General features: G+C 36.7%; 2 protein-coding genes across 3 annotated transcripts; one reads left to right on the top strand and one right to left on the bottom strand.

The window, feature by feature from the left end:
- Positions 1-63: 63 nt before the first annotated feature.
- On the bottom strand, positions 64-7,174 carry LOC121323666 (N-myc-interactor-like). 2 transcript variants are annotated; one of them, XM_041264857.1, is made up of 10 exons: positions 7,053-7,174; positions 6,593-6,646; positions 6,086-6,197; positions 5,222-5,380; positions 4,311-4,427; positions 3,339-3,513; positions 2,284-2,390; positions 1,534-1,720; positions 1,106-1,212; positions 64-884 (listed from the first exon to the last, which is right to left on the bottom strand). In XM_041264857.1, the coding sequence occupies exons 2-10, from the start codon at positions 6,601-6,603 to the stop codon at positions 684-686; spliced, it is 1,176 nt and encodes a 391-aa protein (XP_041120791.1). In that variant the 5' UTR covers positions 6,604-6,646; positions 7,053-7,174; the 3' UTR covers positions 64-683. The 2 variants fall into 2 exon arrangements, with proteins under 2 accessions (XP_041120791.1, XP_041120790.1); XM_041264856.1 differs by having other exon boundaries at positions 65-884; positions 6,086-6,160; positions 7,053-7,173.
- Positions 7,175-7,498: 324 nt separating this feature from the next.
- parp14rs3 (poly(ADP-ribose) polymerase family member 14-related sequence 3) lies at positions 7,499-25,288 on the top strand. Its single transcript, XM_041264311.1, has 26 exons — positions 7,499-8,095; positions 8,513-8,691; positions 9,215-9,260; positions 9,678-9,815; positions 10,523-10,774; positions 11,085-11,324; positions 11,594-13,710; positions 13,859-13,991; positions 14,201-14,323; positions 14,462-14,524; positions 14,648-14,824; positions 15,794-15,978; positions 16,194-16,260; positions 16,450-16,593; positions 16,690-16,752; positions 17,040-17,216; positions 17,446-17,618; positions 17,708-17,765; positions 18,834-18,968; positions 19,340-19,402; positions 19,555-19,731; positions 19,870-20,058; positions 22,372-22,926; positions 23,339-23,496; positions 23,729-23,903; positions 24,322-25,288. The coding sequence occupies exons 1-26, from the start codon at positions 7,918-7,920 to the stop codon at positions 24,618-24,620; spliced, it is 6,264 nt and encodes a 2,087-aa protein (XP_041120245.1). The 5' UTR covers positions 7,499-7,917; the 3' UTR covers positions 24,621-25,288.
- Positions 25,289-25,532: the final 244 nt, after the last annotated feature.

Genomic DNA, 25,532 nt, shown 5'->3' with positions numbered 1-25,532 from the left:
ATACATATTTTTTTAGCTATGTATAATTACAATTACAATAGTGAATACAATATATACGTTTAATGTTCTTTATTATGATATTCATAACATAAATGTAAACATTACAATACATAAGATTACTTTATTTGTATTGCCCAGTATAGATCATCATGATTGTTAATACACTTATACAGGACCCTATCCTATCCTCAAACAGTTTGAAAGAAAGTCTTTTGAGGGACCAGCCAGAGATTAGTTTAATGTCTACAAAGCAAATGCCCAGTCACCCATCTCAACTGCTCTCTCACACTCTGGCTACAGGCACGTTAAGGTGTTGTTGATGCTGAATCACTGGGATCCTTTAAGATCCGGCTTGACATTGTTTTGAGATCAGTCAGCTAAAAGAACATGGAGGAGCAATGATGGGACGAATAGTCTCCTCTAGTTTCACATTTATAATACTGTACTTCATCTATCCTAAAAAAAATTAAAACTAAATAAAACATATTTGGATATATTTCAGTTGACACTCATTTTTTTGCATTAGATCCATAACCCAGTACCACCACCATTACATTTCTTGAATGTGACAGATACATGAAGGATTACAATAAAATACCGATCTCAATTTAGAAACTAAATAAGAAAATCAACGTCACCTAATGCAAGAGAAACACACAGACATATCCCCCAATCCTTGAATATTATTCACTGGCTACAGTTTCTTCATTAAAGTAAGCCACAATGGTTTGTCCTTGGGCGGTGTATTTGATATTCTCCACCTCTCCCCCATAGTTGTTCGGTTTCTGGAAGTGGATCTCCAGATTGTCCTGCAAGTCCTCCTCATCGAGAATATCCCTGATACCAGACAGCAGGACTGTGCGTCTGGAGGTGCCGCAGAATGTCTGATGAAAGAAACAAAGATGAAGAGGGGCTTAATGAGTTGTATACACAGAAACATAAAAGCAAAACATCGTAGCACTTTCAGAGTTATAAATATTCTGATTTCTCCAGAATCTTACAACAAAGATTGAAATATGATGTACCTGCAACTCTATAAAAGTGTATCAAAGGATCTTTGGCAGTAACAAGTATTTTTTTTTTTTTTTTTTTTTTTTATACTCACCTGGAACTTTGTTATCTGGTGTTCAGTGCACAGACTGACAAAAACTTCAAAAACTTTGAGTCCCATATCTAAGGGGTATGTTTTCCTCATAGCCACACGCTCAGCAACTGCAAACAGTCAAGACACAAGGTGTATCATTACATTTTTGTTTAAAACACCAATGGTATGAGGAATGAGGTAGAAGTGAACTAGTTCCCAGTTCTAAAGAAAGCCATTTTGATTTTGTAACTAAACAACTATTAAATAATGATTTTGGCGTGTACATTTACTGTACGTGCCACTACAAAACTAAAACAGCAAGAGAATTATAAGAATGTATATCAGTAAGGTATGTTCAGTGTTAAGGCTTAACTGCGTTTCTGCAATAGTTTGTAGTACAACTTCTATCCCTGAATATCCCTGATCTGAGTAATAGTTTTAATGCAAACCTCCAGTATCCAGAAATGTAATTACTGCTGTTCCAGAATCCTTGTTGTAGTCGACATTTTCCACCTCCCCCCCTCCCAAGCTTGGCTTCGAGAAGCTCAGCTCCAGTTTGTCTCTGATCCTTTCTTCCGGTAGAACAGGAGGAATATTGGACACTTCAATCTTCTTCAGAGACACATTGAGCTGCACCTGCAGAAGTAATGTAACATCCAGGGGGAGATTGATAGTGTTACCACAATTTATTAAACTGCTAAAAATACAATGATCAGCATTCGTACTTTGTAGACATTCTCCAATAAAACCATCTTAGAATTCACAGATAAAGTGATGAGACTGTGGGTGTGATGAATTAGGTTATCAAGGAGTTTATGTGATTCTTGCCTCTAACTTAAAATTCTACTTTCATCCGCATAACATTTGAACATTTGCATTAATACCAGGGTACTGTAAATGTCATGCAAGACTTGGGAACAGCATATAAAATGTCAACCTGACCACTGACGTCTCTGTACATTTATATCAAAACTCAAAACTAAGAAAACAGTCCAAAAGAAAAGTTCTCCTGAGGGTGCTGGTTATTGAGTGATCGTGTTGGTTCATTGTCCTGCTGTAGATAGTCCTGTAGAGATTCTATTACCTAGGTTTAAGAATCTTGAAAATATCAAAGTACATTTTCTTTAGACGCAAAACATTATATCCAAATGATTCTGAATTTCCCTGTAACTTTTTCTGTAAGTTAAAATTAACTCTACCTCAAATTTCGCTGTTGGGTCTAACGCCACACGGGAAGGCTTCACGTTCATCTTCGCATTGTCTATGGTCACTGGACAACTAGCAAGTTTTAAGATCCTTTCAGCAACTGAACAAGACAAAAATAGTTAATTTGTCTTGTATAATATCAGAGCGTCACAGAACACAGGTGTGTGCCTCGTACGAATTGCACTTTTTATCATCCAAAAACCAAAAAAGGAAAAAATGTCAGCCATCCTCCGGCACAGGTTTTCCCTCAGAAGTTTCCAAAACAGTGGAAATTAAATTGGCATCTCAAATAGTTTATGTGATGTTTTGGTGCTTTCAAGTGATTTAAAAGTGCTGAATATAAATACCAGCACCATTTAATATGGCTGATATAAATAGTGGCGGATCTAAACACCGCCACCTGTCATTTTACTAATTTACTTCCTCCACTGATTAAATCAACTGAATTCCCATTTGCATTTGAAGAAGTGGTGGTGGAATGACAATTAACATATAAGCTCCTGTCGGGTAGATTCTTAATCGTGCGCAAATTTATCTTTATTGATACTGTATGGATTAGGGGCGTGCCGATACTCGTAATTACTTTTAAGAAGTACTTATCAGCAGGTATTAAATAAATCCATTCATTAATGTGTTGATTTCAAAATAAGAAAATATGTCCTTCATCATGTTTACAAATGAGTACCAATCAATGGCAAATAGCTTCTGGGCCGCTGACATTTTTACTGCTGCACTAATGTAAACTGAGGCGGTAAACTGGACTTTGAATGGATATGCGAATATGAAAATGCCATGTTCGTCTCAGCACTAATCTTAATAGATTAATACAAATACCAATAATGTAGGATAATACCTCATTTAGACCAATTTCAAAACATTTTCAACTAAAGAATGAAAGACAGTTGCTCAAGTTCAGGGTTCTACAGAATTCAAATGGCCCTATGGCATCAGCCTATATCTGACGAAACTGAACATATAGCAAATCATTCCAGGCAGCCAGTAGCCAACTCAAGTACAGCAGTGCAATTACAGCACTACCCCCTCGCACCTTGTTCTTCCTCAAAGGTGATCAGAGCGTGGCCTCCACTGAGGGCGAGAGCAGGGTTCTGAATGATGGAGAACAGGCCCTGCATGTGAAGACAGTCCTCCTCCAGCTTGTGATCAGGAATCTCCTTTTCCACTCCAATAAACTTAACCGCCTTCTCTGGAATCGCTGTTATGATCTGACCAGTGGAAAATTGAAAACAAAGGAAATATTGTCCACAGAAATTAGTTAAAAGGTGGTTCTTGAATATTAACAACAGCTAAGTGATTCCTCATTGATAACAAAAAACATATTACAATGTGCTGTACAGCTGATGAATTTGTATTAACCTAGGTAACCTAGGTACAGCTCACAGTGAAAATAATTGAAAATTCCTTAGTATTCCATAAAACAGTAATAGCCAGGCTGCACCTGAAAATAAGAGAGCTAATAAATGCATGTGTGCTTGGTATTCTTTTCCAGGGCTGTCCAATCGATGGCTTGTGTGACATGTAAGGGTCATTGATCTCCAGAATGTGTCTCTTTTAATTTAAACACGTTTCAAATAAAGCTGCTAATGTTTTGAAAAGACAAGGGAAATAGGTGCAGTTAAAATGTAACACAACTAACATTTACTTTTTTTTTTTTTTTTTTTTTTGCCTACTGGTTATCAATCTGGCTCCTTTAGCCCAAAATGTTGTACAGCTCTGAGGATATACCTTTACTACTATATGATGTACAGCAGTGTTAGTCTGTAACTCTGTACCACCAGTAACACTATTTCCTGTCTGGACTGAAGGAAGGTCAATAATGCTTGGGAGTGAAGCCTCCTTTAGCTGAGTCATGCTGTACCTGTTTATGACTGTCATGGGAAGAACTGAAAGCACTGTAACCATCTCCATTCTGCTTTACTCATATGTTTAGTCAAAGTATGCTGTTTTATTTAGTGTTTGAATTTTCTTTATAGATTATGTTGACCAAGTAAGGGATTGTTACCTTAAACTTTTGCTGCAAGGATTCACTTTCTGATCTCTTGAATTTAAGCCTTTCTTTTTGTTTATTGACTTGATGTCTCAGTTGGTGGTTTGTTTCCTCAATTGCCAGAGCCTCTTGCTGCAAATCATAGAAACACTATTAACAAGGATCAAGCAAATAAAATTATATGATCTATTCACTTATTATGTTTCATTGATTTAACAACAAACTAAAACAATACATAAAACACTGAAAACATTGTAACACTGCCTCCCCATTTTCAAGATTGAAAAAATACAGTGTTTTGGAACAAGTGTTGGCCCACATATTCAAATATTTTACCAGTTACATTTGACCAAGGTATTTAGTAAACAAGGAGTCACTGAGGTTAACAAGCAACATACAGTATGCCCCCACCCCAGTTGTACATCATTCTTAGAAAATGAAAAACATTTTGCTCTTGCGTCTATTCAAATAGTAAGCAAATGGTCTTAGTGAGGTTAAACTGACAACAAATGCCCTGCCCCCAAGCACCACAAACCAAAAGAGGTTATAAGAAAATGCTTTCTTTGTATCTATTTTGAAAAGATCTTAGTATCATACTCCTCCAACTTGTAAGAACAGTCTAACACATCTCCGCTGTATTTTCCACTGTACAGTCCTCCTCATTATAATGTCACACTTGATTTTCACCACCCGTTCTTTCTGAACCCTACTGTATATAAACCAGTGGTATTTGCATCCATTATACTGGCAAAAACAAAGCAAACCATTGCTATACAGCCAGCATGGCACCTGTCCCATACAGGAGGAGTGTACTTAGCAATGTTAATAAAGGGTCATTAAATCACTCCAGTGTGTAAAATAATCTCAGTGGTGGAAATGGTTACAGTGTTCCCTAAACAGAAATGTAACCCCTACCGGAACAGTACCTCAAATCTTTTTTTCTGATTTTCCAGCTCTTTTGAAAACTCCTTCTCCTCTTGTAGAAGCTTCATCATCTCATCCTGAGCTTGCTTCTTGTGTTCTTCTACGTCTAGTTTGTCTAGCAGCAGTCTAGACTTTACTGTATCTGCTTTTTCAAATTGTGTCTAGTAATGAAAAAAGGGGAAAGTTATGATACTTAAAAATGAAGTTGTTTGCAAATGTTTTTCTTTGTAATAACAGGCAGGATCACACATAATACTATTCTAAAGTGAAGAAACCACTTAGCTTGCAATAGAATATTGTAAAGAACAACTTTCATGAATGACATTCTGGATGGCAGCAAAGTCTGTATCCCACTTTAACTGCTATGGTGAAAAAACAATGCTACGGCAAATGGTCATATTGAACAGTTGAGAAGTGTGCTGCTCATCACTGGGTGTCACCACCTGTTATCTGGTGAATGGTTTTTTTCACCTTGTATTAGCATGTATTCAGCTATTGCTATGTATGTTGTATGCATTTGAATCTGCAGTTATCACCATGGAAGCATGACCCCAAGCCATGATGTTTCAAACACATTTACATTAACATTAACAAAAATCTTATATCGAAGATCTTAGTATCATACTCCTCCAACTTGTAAGAACAGTCTAACGTTGTCAAGATATTATAATATATATATATATGGTATATATATATATATATATATATATAGATATATATATCACACACACACATACACACACACACACACACACACACACACACACACACACACACATATATATATATATATATATATATATATATATATATATATATATAGATAGATAGATATAGATATAAAGGTAGAAACATTATCAATTTACCTTCAACTGTTCCAGTTCCTTTTCTAAGTTTCTAAGCTCTTCTTGGTCTTCTGGTGACAATTCTTCAAGGGTCGTCTTTGAGTGAAACATTTTAAATGATTGATTTTCATTACTGAAATAATATCAGTTCAATGGAATGAACAGTCATACAATTAAAAAAAAAACACTAATCTGTATGTGTTTCTCTTCCTGTCAGTTTCTAAACTGGATTCAAATAAATACACTAGCTTAATTAAGCAATAAGCATGACAAGTTTATTGTAAAGTTCATATTTACCAACTAGAAAAACAGGTTAAACAGTTATAATTTTCAAAAATGTTCTAAACCCAAAAAAGATTTATTTGAGACATTTTGCTTTTTTCTGGGTAACATTCATTCCATTTAATAATAGCTCAGCTTGCACCAAACTTCATTATCAATTGCCTAGATTCTACTGTATATAATAATAATAATAATAATAATAATAATAATAATAATAATAATAATAATAATAATAACAGTACTCACAACATCCACATTGAGGACTAATGGCTGTGGAGCTTCATTAGTACCCATTGCCATCTGTGTGCAATGATAAGGTGCACATAAAATACAGAAACATGCCCATATTACTTACTGCTAGTGACTGTTACTTTGCTGCAAAGTCTAATACGATACTTATAAGTACAGAATAAATGTGTGCTGTAGTTCCTACCCTCGTGATTGTTAACTGCAAGTACTGGTATGAGTCACGGTGAAATATATAAACAGGAAAGAACTCTGATACAAACACAGCATATCACGCAAATTATTTTAGTCTCAACTGGCTATTCCACTTCTCTATTTGTTTTTCATAGCATTTTAACGCGTTTTATACATAGTCTGTAGTGACCTAAAAACGGGTTTGATCAAGCAACTTTCACTTTTGCCTAGTTACTTAAAATAAAAATGATTTTACCTCGTTTTTATGTTTAATCTCATTACTTACATGTGCTTGTGCCGTGCCTTCCCTTTTCAGTAAATATTAAAGTAGGCTACAGTATTTCTCGCCAACACTACACTAATTCCGTGTGCAGTGTTCACCCCCTATTTTTTTTTTTTTTTTTTTTTATTAGAAATCACGTGTGCTGTTAAAAACAAAACCGAAACTAATTAAGGGTGTTTTCTATACTCTGCTTCTGCGCTAGTGGTCAATAAACAGACAGTATGTTCTGCCCTCGGAGTATAAATCGACTGAATGAACCCCTGAGTGATATGGTTAACATATCTGAGTATTTACAAGTAAAAAACCCCAATAAATCTGGTTACATTTAAAAAAAAAAAAAAAAAAAATTAAAAACCCTGCAAAGAAATTATTCACGTTCCTATTTTATTTGTTAAGTTTTATTTATTTATTTATTTTACTTTAGTTCAAATGTTGGTAAAATGATTGCAAAGTTACAAGAAAACTGGAAAACATTTTATGTATACACCAAGTAACGGTATCATAACCTCAGGATGTAATGCACAATTCACTACAGAATAAACATTATTTGGGAATCGAACAGTCTAAAAATTATTTATTCATTATGCTTTAACATTACAAAAACAACAAAAAAAAGTCCCAATATGCAGAACAATTAACAATCTAATTGCGTCATGGTGTATAGGAGTGTCTAAGGGTGCTTGTTTAGTTTCGATATTCTCTGCTTCAACTCGGTTCATTTTGTATGTCTTGTTTATTGTATCAGAGTACTCTAACGAATGTCAGTAGGTACTCGTAACTTTTATCCAAAATATTAATTACTTTGTTTATTATTTATGTGGATGTTTTTTAAAAAATCGAGTTACCTTTAAAACGTAATAGGGAATACATGGCTGATAATGCTTCCTTGTTGGTTGTGGAAAATCTTCCTGACACCTTTGACTCTATAAAACTTAAGTTGGCTTTATATTTTCAAAACAAGAGGAGATCTGGAGGAGAAGTTTTAGAAATTAGGGATCACCCCGAAGACAAACGAAAAGCACTTCTTTTATATAAGGATGAAGAAGGTAAGAGTTCATTTTTCACACCTGCAGACTGTATTGTAGTTCTACTTTACATCACGTACACTTTACATTTAAAACGTAGAGTGTTTAATATTTAAACGTTCCAAATGTTGTTATTTACTGTATTCAAAGTAAATTTATTTTTCAATTTGGGGGAGACTTTTAACTACTGTCTTTAAAGTACGTACCAGTACAGTATATATTTTTGTTTCGTTTTGAAACCTATACTATATTTGGAGTTCCTGTAAAAGTAGTCTTGTTAAGATTAACGTATTATACTCAAGGTTATATAAGTAGGTTATAAATAATAGATTTCAGTGGATGCCAGAAGTATAATGCTATAACTGACTGGTTTGTAATTATTGTCTTCATACAACAAATGATACAGTAGCCTGCCTACCTTATTTATTTTTTTCTCAGCTAAACACAAAGTGTTGGCCAAAGGAATCCACGAAGTTGATTTTAAGCAACTGGGCGTTGTGAAGCTCCAGGTTAGACCGTTTGAAGATGCACAGAATGAAGTGAAACCAATAGCCCAGCATGTTAGACTGGAAAACAGTGTTCAGTTAGGAAACGCTGCAGCAAGCTGGCCTGCAAAGGTAATGTGTTACACGGCATTGTTCACATCCCTTCTGTGTCTTAACAAAATAAGGATGCAAATTGTAGTAATGTGAATGCTATGTATATAATGCATTTCAGAGGTCAGTAGCGCCCTACATACTTAACCTCTACCTAGGATACCATGGGGTCGAGGAAGTCCTTAGTTAGAGAACACTAATGTGTAGGTTTCAACAGAGATTGTTCTAATAAAGACACTGTGATTCAAGTTATACTCTTGCATCTTGGATCTCGGGTTATTACACAAATTTTGCTATTAATAAAATACAGTCTGATATGCAGGAAGAATATGGAAAAAAGCCAACAACAGTCTAATACAGTTTCATGGATATCATGCAGAACAGACATGAACTGTTATAATGGACCAATTCATATTCTAGAGCTGGGGGTTGTTGCCTATAATGACACATTGTATTTTACACTACTGTATTATTTCTGTTTTGAATTTAATACAAGGAATATGTACTAGACACCAAGCTGTGGATGTGCTTTTCTGTTTCATAGACCGTTTGTGAAGAGGTAGAGGTAGAGACACCGGCCCATAAAGGAGGTAAGATTAACTAGCTTTAGTCTATCTAGCAATCCCCTAGTTCATTCACAGAAAGGAGCTTTACAATGTTTACTAGCTTGATATGAATTTCGAATCTAAGGCATTTCCACTGTGGTATAAAGATAAGACTTTATTTATTTTTGTAAAGTAAGACATTAGGGTAAAATCACCCTTTTGTAGTTACACCTGTTTCAGGTTTTCCTTTTTTTATTTATTTTTTTGCACGCATACCTCTTAAATGGAAGTGAAAACCCCAGCCCTAAGTCACATTTTGTTGGTTTGGGGTATTGGTATTGGTTGGTTTGGGGTGTGGTAATTTCACTCATGTATCCTTCGATTGTCTACAGCCTCACTGAACAGTCGTATTGTTTAGAACGTGGACTGTTAGATATAAGTGAAGGGCCCTTGTCTCCCCAGATTACTCAGTGTTACTCAGCAGCAACGGCCCTGTTGATGAAGAATACCTCAGATTATACTTTGAGCAATACTCTGAAGATATTGAAATTACCAAAAAGGAAGAGAACAGGTGGATTCTGAAGTGTCCAAACATAAGTGGTGAGTGCATTCTGCTAGTGAGCGCGATTGTTATATCTGCTACATTGTATCTCATGCTTTTCTTAACCTTTTAAATTACAATCAAAATGTAACAGTTACCAGAAACTGTCATACCGTGGAAAATGTTGACCAATGTGCAAGATCTCAAGATAACATAATCTTAACTGTACTGTTGACAAAGGGTGCCATTGGCAATCCCCTTTTTGTATTGGTATGTTCTAAAAGTGTTGTGTAATTCAGGTTATAGTTTTAGGTCATGCTTTTTCTTTATTTTGAAAAAAGAAATTGATATTAATAACTGGAACCAACATTTTCATGAACATCCAATTGTGTTTTATCAGTTAAACAGACTTCTAGTGAATGGGGCCCTTAGCTCTTTATAGCTTGCTTTAGTGACATCTGGTGTTTATTCCAGGTAACAGCAGTTCACATTTGTCTCCTACCTATCATATTTTAATTTCACTACTATAATATATTTATATCTCACAGATCATTTCAGACAATCACATTTTTTAATACATCGACATATGTGTATACTCTCTGTTTACTGTGCATTACCATCCATTTACTGTGCATTGTACCTGAAGTTAGGACAACTACTACTGTGAAAACAGGACAGACTGCACTGGTCATTTTACAATTTGTGTAATCTTTCATGCAAACGGACCTTCATTTTGCTGATGTTTACATGTTCTGCGTGTTCCCAGAGCTAGAAGAAGCGCTGCATGTAAAAGAGCACACTGTGGACGGCTTTCCCATCTATGTTGAATTGTACGATGAAAAGGCAGAGGAAGAGAAGTGCGACCCAAGAAGGTTCATTTTGACTGGCTTCAGTGAGGACACCAAGCTGAGCTTCATTTCTGTGTACATCCGGAGCTGCAGCAAGGGAGCTGAGCACTCCTGGGAGGTGCTGGACAGTGAAGGACTGAAAATAGTGGTTACCTTTAAGCAGGATATCGGTGAGGAAATGCTTCTTCTATTTATGCTGTATAGGATGTTTTAACAACATTTTATAAGATGTCCTAATATGGTAGTGTAACTCCGTGCTTCAGAGATGTGAATGCTAGGAATAAATGTTAAATGTGATTCAGATGTGCATTATCACAAAACAAGAGTTTGAATGTTTATTAAGCTATAACAGAAGGAGCAACACATCGACTTTCTATATGCAGTCCCAATTCTGTATTTGTTTGGGGAATGTCGTAGAAGGACATACCTACACCTGTAGTACTGATTGCTTTTACATTTAGTGTTTTGGTTTTTTTTCAGATGTGAAATCGTTTTTGCAGAAATGTTCTAAAAAAAAGCTGCAAAACAAGGAGATTGCAGCATCACGTCTGGAGCTCACTGACTCTGTCCTGGTTCAAGGGAAAACCAGCAAGATCATGGAAGACGACACCTTGAATCTGTATTTTTCAAATTTCAAAAGAAGCAAAGGGGGAACAGTAACATCAGTGACTGTTGAAACGGGGACCGGAGGTGTCATTGTAACATTTCGGGATTGTCTCGGTAAACTTTACAATGCACTTCAGTTTATTGGGGTTTTTTTGGGGGATTTCTGCTTTCTGGAAAAGTGGGCAGAAATCTTACTGGCTTAAAGCTAAGCATCTAGGGAAAATGCTAGTTTATGAGAAAGATAGCTAAGACCTGTTGTAAGTCTCGGTTTAACTGCTGAAATGTTTTTTTTTTCTTTTTAGTGCATCTGTGTACTACCTAATTCATCTTTTAAAAACTGTTAATACATCTTGTGTAATATGTGCTTTTGCTTGTATTAACAGCTGCACAGCGAGTTGCTAAAGAACGGCACATGCTATATGGAGAACAGCTGACCGCTCGTCTGTATTATAGGCGTTTCCAAAAGGCTCTGACTGGAGAAACCTGCCCCCCTCCAAACCTTCCTAGTAAGACAGTTTTCCCTGTGAACCCGCTGCTTCTCAATTACATCAATTGCACAAAGAAATACAAAGATGAGCTTGAGACAGTTTTAAGGGGTGTTGATTGTAAGGTTCACATTCACAATGAAGGAGAGATACAACCTCATCAAGCTGTGCTGGAACACACTTTTGACAGTGACTCGCTGTCGTTGTATCGACTAGCTTCAAGCTGGGAAAGTAATGCCAGGCAGGTGTTTCATTCATTTCTTGATCAATTTAAAGTACACAATCTTACAATAGAAAAGGAGGTATGGGATAAAATAGCAGATGAGTGCCTGGAATTAAGTGACACTGATTTAAAAGTATCCTTTGAAGCTTCCGCCAGCATGCTTGTTTTGGTTGGAGAGAAGGACCAAGTTATCAGTGTCCGAGATAAAGTAGAGCGCCGTGTGAAGAAAGCAATGGAAGAGCTGTTAGAGATAAGAAACACGATAGAAAGGAAGGTTATTGTAAAAAACAGGGAAGAACTACATTTGCTGTGGAATTTAGTCTACGACAAGCTTGAGGACGTTGGAAGTTCAAGTGATGATGGAGCCTTGGCATTATACTTGAAAGGACGCAAGGATAAAGTGGACAAAGCAGAAAAAGTTGTCAAAGAGGCTAGGTCAACACTGATTACTCAAGCACTAAACCTGCCAGCATGTACAGCAGAGTTTTTAAAGTCACTGGATCTGGAAGAGTTTAAGCTGGGTCATTTTTTGCAGAATGGCATTAGAGCTGCCATACTCAACCACAAATTCTTAGAGATCGTGGCTGTCCAAAATGACGCCAAGAAAGCAGAAGATAAAATCAAAGAACTCCTAAAGGATGAAGTCATCAGTCTCACCCCTGATCAGGTGAAAGCCACCAAAAACGATGAATGGAATAGTTTTTTCAGTGAGCTCAAAGAGGAGGTGGATTCCAGCAGCAGTGGCCGTGGTATCAGCATCACACAGACTGACACAAAGATAACGTTAGCCGGCTTCTCCAGTGTTGTGGCAGATGTTACGAGGAAGCTGAAAGGCTATCTTGAAAACAAAAGACTTGTCACTGAGGTTATCCACCTCAAAGATGTGCATTGGGTAGACTTCGTAGAAAGCGGCATGAAGATGTCCAAGGTACCTGAGATCAAAGCCATGGATGTCACCATACTGCCGATGCGGACACAGGCTTCCCCTGGCTTAAAGGTCAGTGCAGTTGCGGACAGCATTAAAAGTGCAGTGGCTGCTGTGGAAAAGCAGATAGCTTTGATTGTTTTTGAAAAGTGCTCGTACAACAAAGCTGGGGAATCCAAGGTGCTTGAGAAACATCAAGATACCCTCAAGGCCAGGGCAAAAGAGTTTGGATGCATGTTATGGCTAACGATTCAGCAAGACACACCCACCGCTTTACCTGTTCTGGCCACTCAGTCCTACACTCACAAATTATGTGATGCTTTTCATTTATACATTACCCAAGGCCACATAACAAAGAGAAATGTGGATGCTTTAGTATGCCCATTAAACGGTGACTTAACCTTTGATAACTCTATTGCTCAGGAAGTTCTTGGTGTTGGAGGGGATGAAATAAGGAACGACTGTGAGACGATATTAAAAGACAGGCAAGCAGTAGGAGCTGGGGAGGTGATACTGACCTGCAAAGGAAAGCTCCCTGTTAAAGTATTGCTTGTAGCTGTGACTCCTGTATGGGGAAAGTGTAACTACACAGTAAGAGGGGTTCCCATGGAAAATATGTACCTGAGCTCGTCAGTCCATCGATGCTTACAGACTGCAGAGGAGAATCAATGTGCTTCCATTGCGCTGCCAGCTCTCGGCTGTGGAAGCTTTGGGTTCCCAGTCAGTGAAAGTGCCCAAGTCATAATGAAGGCAATCCTGGAGTACTGTCAGAGCAAACAGAGCAGCCTGCAGAATCTCAAAGACATCTATGTGATTGAACCTGATGGCAAGATTATCCAACAATTGAATGCCGCAATAAAAGACTTGGTAATTATAACCATACCCATTTGCCTGATAAACAATTTAACAGCAGCAACAATATGTATGTTTTTTATTATATTTGTTAATGATGTACCTTTCGATGTAAAATGTAGAGTGTTGCATAATGAAAATACTGTCTGTTTAATATATTTAGGCTTCTAAGCCGGGACAAACTAATGCAACACGGAAAGCAGCTGCTACTCTACCTGCACTGTCACCTACAGCAGCTCCTCCAGTACCTGTAGCTTCCACAGCTCATGCTACACTAACTTCCGTTATGCTAAAAGGTAATAAAGAATTGTACATTGTGGCTACAATCACCCCCTGTTAATGTGGACATATTCACTGTAATAACACTTGTGGTGCTGGATGTCTGTCCTATCAGCTGTCCAGTGTTGATGAAACTATGCATGGGCAGCTGTGTTTCTCTCAGGAGGAGTATAAAACCTCCATCTTCCAATTTTAATGGGTGTTTTGTTATTTGTCACACTCCCAGCCCGAGCAGCGCCAACTGTTAATGTATCTGGGGTAACAGTAACACTGAAAAAAGGAGATATCTCCAAGGAGACTGTGGATGCGATAGTGAATTCAACGAACAACAATCTGAATCTGGATTCTGGTGAGTAACACTCAGGCAAAGTCTTCTTTTGTGATCATGGGTGACTGGGGGATTCACAAAGCTGTTTACTCATAACCTGAACTGGATCTGACCACAACTGAGGATTTCATGTAATCGTGTGATCTTCTCTTTTTGCAGGTGTCTCTGGAGCAATATTGAGAGCTGCAGGGAGTTCTGTTGTTGACGAATGCACGAAATTAGGTAATCCTATTTAAAATACAGGAAGATATCATTTTTAATACCAATCGTGCATTAAATGCAAAAACAAACTTCATATGGGTGCTAGATTTGAAGAAATAGAAACGTTATTTCTCTTTGGCTTAGGCGCTCAACCAAGTGACGGAGTGGTGTGTACAGGAGGAGGCAACCTCAATTGCAAGCACATTATCCAAATGGTGGGACCAACCACTGCAGCAGGCATCATAGTGTCTGTGGAAAAGGTTCTGCAGGAGTGTGATAATAAGAAAGTGACCAGCGTAGCATTCCCAGCTATAGGGACAGGTAATAAGACTGTAATCCAGGGGAGTCCACTCCTGGTCCTGGAGAGCTACTGTGGCTGCCGGTTTTCGTTTCAGCCGAGTTCTCAATTACTTAATTGCACCAATTATTGGCTTAATTAGTCGATATTAACAGGTGTTCCAGATCTTTAGCCACTGATAATGTAAAGACACTTATAAAACCTACAGGACAGGGGCTCTCCAGGACCAGGGTTAGAGACCCCTGCTCTAACCCTTTTAAAATAAATCAGTACATATCATGTTCCCCAAATTTGTGCTAGGCATGAAGTACTGATTCAATGTCCAAAGTGTACCCAGCTATATACTCAAAATAAATACATCTAAATGGATCTTATTTAGCATTAGTGTCTTTTTTACTGTTGGTAGACCATGATTGGATCAATATTATTACTCTAGTCTAAGTGAATGCGTTGCTGTCCCTCACCAGCAAAGACCAGTCTCCACAGCACAGGTTTGGAAAAACATTAAGATTGTCACCATTTTAAAGTTACTATGGTCTTCCAAACAATTTATTGTTCTCAAAGAATAAACTAATTAATTAACATATGTTACCAGTATAGTTGGTATATGATTACCCATACAGTATGTCTGTAAAGTGGTCACAACAGTGTTACTGTTTCAGTTCAAGGAATAGACCCCAATATGTACAAAAATGTCCACTATACCCCTTCAGTCACTGCTTGTATAATTGCACCATGTTAAGTTTCCTATCGTGTATCTATTTTATAATTCTTGTATGTTTTTTCAAAGTTTTGGCAGGGCAGCTTCTTGAATTCCATAGAGTTCACGCAAACTGTTTTCAAATTTCTAAAAATGAAAATATCAAATCATGACTGAGATTGATATAGGGGTTTGTCCTCTTTTTAATTAAGTGATCTCAAAAGTTTTTGTCATAAGCATGGAAATGTTCTTTCTATTTATTTATTTTGGTGTTTTTTGTTTGTTTTTACAGGAAGAGGTGCTATTGGACACAAAGATTCAATTGTTTCAATTTTGAAGGGATTTGAGAACTATTTTTCAAAAACAACTTCCACCAGCCTTCAATCTATTTTCATGGTTGCTTTTGAGCAGAAGGTCTACGACTCTTTCAAAGATTATTTTGCTGAAAGAAATCTGCAGTCGAGTGGAAACATAAAAGTAGATATCTTTTTGTTTTAATTTACTTTGAAAATATATGTTTTTTTAGAAGGTGATGTCGTTTGTTCACATACTGGTAACCCAGAAAACTTGAAATCGTCGATGCGTTTATCTGTATGGTTGAAATGCAAACAAAAGACAGCAGCTATCTAAATGGAACGAATTACCGGCAGCTGTGATCCGCAGAAATGTAGTAAACTATTTCTTTTTTATAGGCAACCAGTCAAGCATCTGCTTTTGGGCCCCAAACTGTGCCTTCTGTACTGTCTTTCACAAATCAAGGTATTGTCCCTTCATTACTTGTTTTTAAAATTTTTAATGCAAACAACTGATTGATCTTGTTGTGAATATACACTTTTTATAAGTAAACCCTTATTTGGTCAATGTGTTGTTTTGTGAGAATAACAGAAGTTATTTGTGACTGGCTGTATTCCTCTCCCCCCCCCCCCCCCCCCCCCCCCTTTCTTTTAGGACAAGTTCTTGTTCAAAGCATGCCGTCACCCTCTCAAGTAAAAATCTGCAATGTCACAGTAACCATTAAGAAAGGTGATATTACTACTGAAACTGTTAAAGGGATTGTTAACTCTGCAAATACCTCTTTGAATTTAAACAGTGGTAAGTGTTTTCTTTTCCTCCCTCTGTTGTATGATTTTTTATTTATTTTTTAAACAATGTGATGTCAGGAATTGATGAGTTATGTTTGTATTGCAGGTGTATCAGGAGCTATATTGAAAGCAGCTGGAAGTTCAGTTAAAGACGAGTGCAAAGCACTTGGTAAGTTAGAAGTATACCAATGCCAACAATATAACAGCCATTTCCAATAGGTGGTGTGAAAGTTGCTATTTACTGTACATTGTGCATATAGGCAATATTTGACTATACAACAGAATCCCAACTCTTACTAATATATAATGGTATGAACCAGTACACACTGTAATTCATACTTTATAATACCGATATGTTACCATAAGTCATTGTGAAGTATTTGTTCTAAATCCACTGTTGAAATTGCTTATTTTTGTTCTGTAAGAGTGACTCTGTGTCTTTTGATTGCTGTTCAGGCTCACAGCCAGCTGACGGGCTTGTGGTGACAAGTGGAGGATCACTGAGCTGTGACTTTATTCTACACATGGTAGGACCAAAAACCCTGCTGGGAATAGAATCTCAGGTGGAAAAGGCCCTTCAGGAGTGCGAGAAGAAGCAGATCACAACCGTTTCCTTTCCTGCCATAGGCACAGGTAACAGTGCAGTGGAATGCATTACCGGTATAGAGGTACAGTTTCAGTCCAGATCAGTTTTTTATTTTATTTTTTCTCCTGTTTAATTGCTAATGTGATAGGAAAGTGTTTTAGGTGGTTCCAGGGCAGAATTGGTAAACCTCTAGTGAAACACAATGCAGGGCTTGTGAAGTGAAGTGGCTTGGGAGATTACAGAATTGTGTGTGAACACTTTTTCTTTCCTGTTTAGGTGCAGGAAGACTAAGTCCCAATGGTGTCATTGAGTCAATGCTGCAAGGATTTAAGAATCATTTATCTCTACAGAGAGCTTCAGTCCTCAAGCTAATTTACATTGTTGTGGTTCAAGACAAAATCTTTGATGAGTTTACGGACGGGCTGAAGCAGTGGACCCTTGAAGCTCAAGTAAGAATATCAGCTGAACGTTATGAGGCTGGCTTGACTTTTGATTACTCGTCATTTACTGCCTAATGCTAACTGTTTTCTTCTGCCAGGATGAGTCTACTGATAGCGATGATGACTCTTACTCCAAGTCTGAGTGTGAATGTGAAGGTAATGGAAAAGTGTTGTTACACTGCTGCTTTAATGCCATTTAGTTTGTGTGCTGTCATGTTCTTTGAAGCACATTATTTGAGCTATAATCTGACTTGTCAAGTGTATAACCGTAATAGGGAAATAAAATCGACAGATAGTTTCGTTCAAAAATGTTTTATATGCATAAAAGAAATGTTGTTAATACAATCATATAATCATTGGATACAACCAAAGAAACACACACAGGTCTAACAGTGTGGCCCTTTGTTAATGCTTGTATTGTCACACAGACGCCCGTGAAGTCAAACCCAAGAATTGACTGACGATTAAAACAGAAACATTACATTAAATACTATGAATATATTAGCATTTCCTTTACTCTGTTCCAGTCAGTACGGATCCACCTTGCTATCACACACCTCCTGGTAAGGGGGGGCTTTTCCAAATCTATAGAACATTCTATAGTGCATCACCTTTAAGCATTTTACAAAGTACTTTAACCTAAACCCAATTTTTTTCAATTTTATTGCAATTAAAACTGATTCAGACTAGTTAGTTATTTGCAGTTTTCGCTGACAAATATATATATATATATATTATATATATATAGTATATATATCTATATATATATATCTATATATATCATTATTTGACCTGCTAACTTTGGCTGTTTGCCCAGACGCCAAGATACAAAAAGCTACATATGTCTAGTTTTTGCAGAGAGAGACAGAAAAACTGCAATGTCTTACTTAGCTAGTTACGTGTGCTTTAAGCTGTATCCAAATATGAAAATATAAAAATGTATACACATATGAAAACTTTAACATAGAAGTAAAGAAACGTATAATCATATACATAATTAATACGTTATGCAGAATATCATCCCAACAAAACTTTGGCGTGGGGTTCCTTCCTAGAGTTTTATGTACTTTACAGACAAAAAATAACAAGTTCAAATGCATTGTTAAAGCATGGTAAAGATTTTATGATGGCCCGTATTGCCATGTAGTTGATTTACTTTTATTAAAGTGTATATGAAACCATTTGTATTATAAAATATACTTAATGTATGTGTTGGTTTTAAAGATCTGTTCCCATTGGTGAAAAATATTGAAATAAAAATTGGATCCATAAAAGTTCAAGCTGTATGTGGTGACATCACCCAGGAAAGAACGGATGCAATTGTAAGCAGCACCACCACGACTCTCAACTTAACATCTGGTAAGTGTTTCTGAAAAAAATGTAATGCAATATATACAGTACGACTGTCACATAGCACTGTATTAGAGTCCAGAGCAATTAGAAGCAATGAATTGAATATAGTAAAATCAGCTCAAACTAATGGCACACAAAGAAGATGGTTTACAGGAAATACAATTACAATAATCCGTCACATATCCGACTGCGATGGGACCAGAGTAATATATATATATATATATATATATATATAGGTATATATATAATCTATAAATGAATCCTGTTTTAAATACCATTATACACAGCTGTAATGGAACAAACCAAAGCATGTGAGCAAACATTAACCCTTGAAATGAGTGACACGGTCTTAAGCTGCTCTTTGTTATGACACACAGGAGTATCTGGAGCTATTCTGAAAGCTGCAGGCCAGTTGGTCGTGGATGAATGTACATCTCTTGGTAAGGAGACATTAATTATCTTTTAACACTAACTTCTTTAAGTCCATTTTAATAATTGTAGACCGTTATCAGGCAAAACATTTTTAAAAAAATGCAAGTATTAGAAATTATTAAACCAATAATAACCAATAACCATGTCTGTTTTTTAACAGGAGTCCAGCAAAGTGATGGCCTTGCAATCACCAAACCAGGAAATCTGCATGTGAAACACATCATACACATGGTTGGACAAACGACAGTGCCAGCTATTACACAGTCTATGCGTAAAGTTTTGAAAGCATGTGAAAATCTGAATATCAAATCTGTCTCATTCCCAGCACTAGGCACAGGTGACATATTGTCTACTGACATTTGATATATATATATATATATATATATACATTACAATTTACGAATATAATTTAGATTGAGAAACTAACTAAAAAGTCTTTTTTCTATCAAATCAGTTTACTTTTTATTTTTTTTAGGAGCTGGTAATTTAAGTGCGTCTGAAGTAGCCACTGCCATGGTCAGTGCTGTCAGCAGTCATGTAAGCGACCACGCGAAACCTTCTCTTAGTGCTGTCCGCATTGTCATATTCCAGCAGAACATGATGCTTGAATTTGAAAAGAGTCTGGCGAAGTTTAAAAAGGTGACGCCCCGTGCCATTCCACAAGGTAAGAAACTTGACAAGCATTCTGATTTCATTAGAAATCAGTGTACACATACACCAGACAGGGTGTCCCCAGATACAACAATACAGTTATAAATATACTACATTTAAACATATAAACAATGTATATTATTGTTAATGCTTTGCATGCTTTATTCCTGGGTAACATAACGATAGTTTGTACATAATGCAGTGAGTTAATATGTTAGCCACACCACGAAACACCACACAATGTGGCTCAGTTGGCTCCTTTGCAGGCAGTATGGGTAAACCTGCTAACCTGCTACCTTTTCCCTGTGAGGGTCGTCCCTCCGGGGCTAACTTGAGATATAACCAGTCTCTATGGCAAAAGAGTGGACTTCACTACCAGTGCTTTTAACGCAGTACATTTCACGAGCCCTAAAATGTACCACAAAAATGTCGGAAACATTATCAGTAATACTAAGTCTGTGGGCTTTCTTTACAGCACCAGTTAAAACTGTTTCCAGTCGAAGCCAAGTAATCATTTCAAGCACAGGCCTGACAGTGATGTCGTGCATGTTTATGTTGTACAGGTAGTGGACAAAACAATGGAAACACCTGGGTAAATGAGGGACACGAAGTATATTGAAAGCAAGGGCTTCCACATAGGTAGGGCCTAATGCCCTATTAAGTGACTTTAGATTGGTGTTTCCATTATTTTGTCCACTACCTGTATATCTAGGGTTCATGTCACAACTGTGTTGTCTCCAATTACCATTAAAGAAAATACCCATTATAGCTCATAATGTAATCATATTAAATATTAACCATAATAAACACAATACCTCAATAAGAGCTGGCGATTCTGGTTTAATTATCCCTAGATTCATGATGAAAAGAGATTAACAATTAATATTATGTATGTTTAAGTATTTCATATCAATCATAAATGTGTATTTGTTATAAGACACAACGAAACCTAAAAATCCAAATTATTATTACATTTATTCATATTCTCAAAGGAAGGCTTCATGAAGGCTTCATAGTTAACGCATGTTTAAAGCAGAAACAAAATAAAACATTCAAGGAAAAGTAATGCATTGTTAAATGTTCATAATTAATCCTTGATGTGCTCTCTGGTCATAGAGTTCTGCATTAGTGAAGCAGTCTTAATAGTTCGTCATGCATTGTTTGGTTGAGTCACACATTACATATACATGCGCCAGCTTCCACTTGGCTAAGTACGCATGTACAATGTTCTGCATCTAGTGTGATAGACGCACATTACGTATTGTGACGATATCAATATCATGGCTTCAGTTCAGTTACGTCTAAACACACAATATAAGTTTGACACTTGTTTTGTTGGTACAATGTTTAAAACAAAGTCATCTTAACACGGTCGTCCTCCTATAGAAGTTAGTTGGGCAGCAGTGCAGTGCAGTATCTCTTTGAAGGCTGCAGGCAAAAGCTTTCATCGTTCCCGGAGGGAGCCTATGTTCTCTGGGACAGCTTTGAAGATTACATCATTGTGTCTTTGTTGAAGAACTTCAGAGTTTGATGACTTGAGAGCAATGAGATGTTTTGAAGATATCCAGCAAGAATCCAGAGAGAGCCCAGAGAGTCCAGAGAGAAAGGAGCAGAAATCCTTGTTTTGAGTTTAAATAAAACCTTGTACTGTAAACAAATCCTTATCGGTCCTTCTATTGGTTCACAGAATTTGATAGACAGTTTCATGTCAAACAAAAAGGGTGTGTTAGAAATGGAATGTATCTGCCTATTTCGTTATCAAAGGATTTTATATTTATCAATTAAACCGGTTCAGTATAACTTTAGTTACATTCATTAGAGAAGCAAATGAGTTTCAGTTTCATTCTCTATACAAAATCTCGATTACAAGCATATAATACACATCATAATACAATCAAAGGATAATATTTAAAAATAGTTATTTGTTTATAATATTCATTTAAAACACAATAAACCCTTCAGGTTTATTGGGAAAGTTACTTAAAATAACTACTAAACTTGTGTCTACAAGTTATGTAATTAAAAATGATTCTTAAAGCATTTTAACACAACAATGGTACAACTGCTTCATCACTCTAGCTTGCTTGGTAAGTTTTATGACACCTTAGAAGGCCAGACAATCAGATAGCATTTGGAAGGCAAGCTTCAAAGAGTTACACAGTTTATGGCCTATGCCTTATCTAATCAGCTTTGAAGATCTGGTTAAGAATCCTCTCGAATCAGTGTTAAAACCCAAATCCCCACAGCATGTCAATACAGACAACAGAATTAAATATCTGAGAATTGCTTATATTAAAACGAGCTTAACCATGAATTTCCTTGACAGTGAAGGCAGTGAAATATCCAGTTGGTACAGTGGAAGTGTACAGCACATCTAAAGATGGCATCTCCAAGGTGAAGGAATGCATCAATGGCTTGATCGCTGAAGAGTGCTCCAGCAGTGACATCGACTCGGAACACATCGGCCATTTGCCCGATGCAGAAAGGCAGCAGATGGCACAGTTGTGTGAGAAGCACCAAATCCAACTGGAAATAGGACAGAGGAAAATAACAGTATCAGGGAAACGGGATGACGTCCTGACCGCTGCCCTGATGATCAACAAGTTCATTCAGAATGCTAAGGAAAGGGACGGCAGGAAGCAGGAAATAAAGAGGATGAAGAAAATAGTCCAGTGGGAGATGTTTATCCATGGCAAGCCTAAGGCATTTGGCTCTAGAATAAATTATGAGCTGGAGGTGGCCTACCACAAAAAGGAGAAGACTTATGTGTACAGTCACAATGGGAAGTCTTACACAGTCGACATGGGGAAGATGCAGCAAGCTGATCAGAAAGGAAACGTGATCAAAATCAAAAGAATGCCTCTGACTGATTCAGAGACAGGTATGTCTGTTCTGAGCAAAGCATTGGTTCACTTAGTGATGTTTATAGTTTACATTTTTCATCTAGTAATACAAAGAGTGCAGACTATTAATACCAATTCCTATCTCCTATTTGTCTATGCGCCACTATACTATCAAGAGGTGAGCACACTCTTCATTTAATCCCTAGCTCATGTGCAATGTTGGCTTGTTCCCTTATCTACATCATCCTGCAAATCATCATTGCTTCCAAACACAGGCATGCATGGTTGGTAACATTGTGTTAAAAGTAAAAAGTTTATAAAGTTGTTGTTAATAAGAGGAAATGGAGAAATATTGTATCATTATTAGGATATGCATACAATAGAAAATTTTAACTGGATTACTTTCTGCATATTTTTATTGCCACAGTAACAATATTCCTGATTTTTCAGCCATTATTGAGCAACCAGAATCGTGGACTGACATGAAGAATAAAGATTTTGAAATAATTGTGCTTGCACCAAACTCTGAGGAATTCCTGAAAATTTCAAATGAGTTTGTAAAATCATGCAATTCCTCAAGCAATAAAAATAATGTTGAGGTAGTACAGGTAAGGAACTACCAAACAAATACAATAAAATTTCTTGACTTTGTATGCATTACTTCCTATATACATGGATATTGTAAGCTGTGGCATTCAGGATGTCCAGATGCCGACGACTCCATACAGTGATTGGTTGATTTCTTATTTAATTTATAGTGTCATGTATGGAGAGAGACTGAAAGCATGTAAAGTAACAGTACTAACAGATTTCTGATGCAGTTTCTTGTTGAATCTCTAGATTGAGAGGATCCAGCACCTGAAACAATGGCAGAGCTATGCTGTGAAAAAGCAGACACTGGACAGGAAGTATCCAAAAGCAACCAACGAGCGCATTCTTTACCATGGGACCACCAAAGACATCTGTCAGAGAATAAACAAAACAGGCTTTAACAGAAGCTTCTGTGGAAGAAACGGTGCGCCTCGTACTGCGGTTCTATATTCTTTAACAAAATACTGGTTTGATATTTAGAAAAGGGGAGAAAATTGCCTCTATTTTAAGACCTAATAACAATTTGAAGCAACCAACATAAAAATTGGGGCATCTTTACTTTACTTTATGAAGATTCTGGATGTGTTTCCAGTTTAATTATGTTGCTCTACACCATCACCCTGAATCCTTCTGCTGCCAAAGCCTGGTCTTCCCTCCATGATCATCATATGGGTCTGTCTGATAGTGTTTTCATTGTGCTTTGCATTGGCTAATTTGGAAAGACCAGTGTTTTTCTGGGACTCGTCTCCTGGTTGTGTGTGTCTTTCCTCAGGAAAGGAAACACTACGGTTATTAATGAGTGTTGATGCAATTACTATAAATTCCCTTTTTTTTTTTTCCAGCTACCAGATTTGGGCAAGGAACTTACTTTGCCAAGGAGGCGTACTACTCTTGTCACAATTCGTACTCCAACCCAGATGAAAAGGGGCACAAATACATTTACAGAGCCAGGGTAATCACAGGGAAGCTTTGCCAGGGAATTGAAAATTTAAAGGAGCCAACCCCGGTCAACGCCAATGATCCAAACTCTGATCTCTGTGACTGTGCTGTCGACAGTGAAAAAAGGCCTTTTATATTTGTTATTTTTTGTGATGATGGAGCCTACCCTGAGTATCTTATAACTTTTAAAATGATAAACTGAGCCTTGAGTTCAGGACTGTCAAACACAAGGGTAATTTGTTATTTTATTACTAAACCAGTATCACTGCTAGTTGTCCCTTCAAGCAACTTTTAAAGGATCGTTTAAAAAATTAAAACTATGTATAATATATTATTTTAAGCAGTTTTAAAAAGTTTGTATCATATACTTTGAGTTCAAGACCAAATTCAGTGCTTCCCTGTGGAAGGCAACTACAAACCAGTATCAGGAATTTAAGTTTGACAATTTATTATATGTTTAACTTATGGTTTATTAGTTCAAAATCCCTCTCTCTTTGTACACACTAATGATGAAAAAGGTAAGCCAAGTTTACTTATTAAACACCAATCATTGTGTTTATATGAGACTGCAGCTTTTTAAATATGTACTGTATGTTTTCTGATTAAGAATTCACATTTTCAGAGACCCTTCCTCAATTTATTCTGACACCATCTAAAAATCCACAACCAGGTGCAACAGTAGTGAAAAGGGTATAATTCCACGATTTGACAAGAAATCCATGTTTCATTCTTATGAAATGTGGATTATAAATGCAGGGAGATTAGCGCCCTCTAGTGGACCTTATGATCATAACCTTATTTTATGGAACACTACTGCAACCATCTGGTCTTGTTTTTGCAAATGCGATTAAAGTTGGATTTTTTGTGTTACTTTTTCTTTTTTCAATTATTTGTAGTCAGTGCTGATATTTGTTAATTTATGGGATTTTACAGGAAAGGCCTTGTCAAGGTTTTATTATATTACAAAGTTATTTTAAGACATAATATTTCAATCAGTTTTTCTTTAGAAAAGGTTGTATGTTCTTTGCAGATTATATTTAATTCTATATGGCTTCAAATAGTTAAAATCATATAACAAAGCTTATTCTGTACACCGCTTGATAGGTGAAACTAT

This window comes from Polyodon spathula, chromosome 11, assembly GCF_017654505.1.
Source record: "Polyodon spathula isolate WHYD16114869_AA chromosome 11, ASM1765450v1, whole genome shotgun sequence".
NCBI lineage: Eukaryota > Metazoa > Chordata > Actinopteri > Acipenseriformes > Polyodontidae > Polyodon > Polyodon spathula.
This window is presented reverse-complemented; position numbering and strand designations above follow the sequence as displayed.

Coding starts and splice junctions, on each gene's coding strand:
- LOC121323666 (XM_041264856.1), bottom strand. CDS start 6,646: ATGGCAATGGGTACTAATGAAGCTCCACAGCCATTAGTCCTCAATGTG. Junction 2,391..3,338: donor CACCTTTGAGGAAGAACAAG/GTGCGAGGGGGT, acceptor TGTCTTGTTCAG/TTGCTGAAAGGATCTTAAAA. Junction 1,721..2,283: donor ACCCAACAGCGAAATTTGAG/GTAGAGTTAATT, acceptor TTACTTCTGCAG/GTGCAGCTCAATGTGTCTCT.
- parp14rs3 (XM_041264311.1), top strand. CDS start 7,918: ATGGCTGATAATGCTTCCTTGTTGGTTGTGGAAAATCTTCCTGACACC. Junction 14,525..14,647: donor TGACGAATGCACGAAATTAG/GTAATCCTATTT, acceptor TCTTTGGCTTAG/GCGCTCAACCAAGTGACGGA. Junction 22,927..23,338: donor TCTGACTGATTCAGAGACAG/GTATGTCTGTTC, acceptor CTGATTTTTCAG/CCATTATTGAGCAACCAGAA.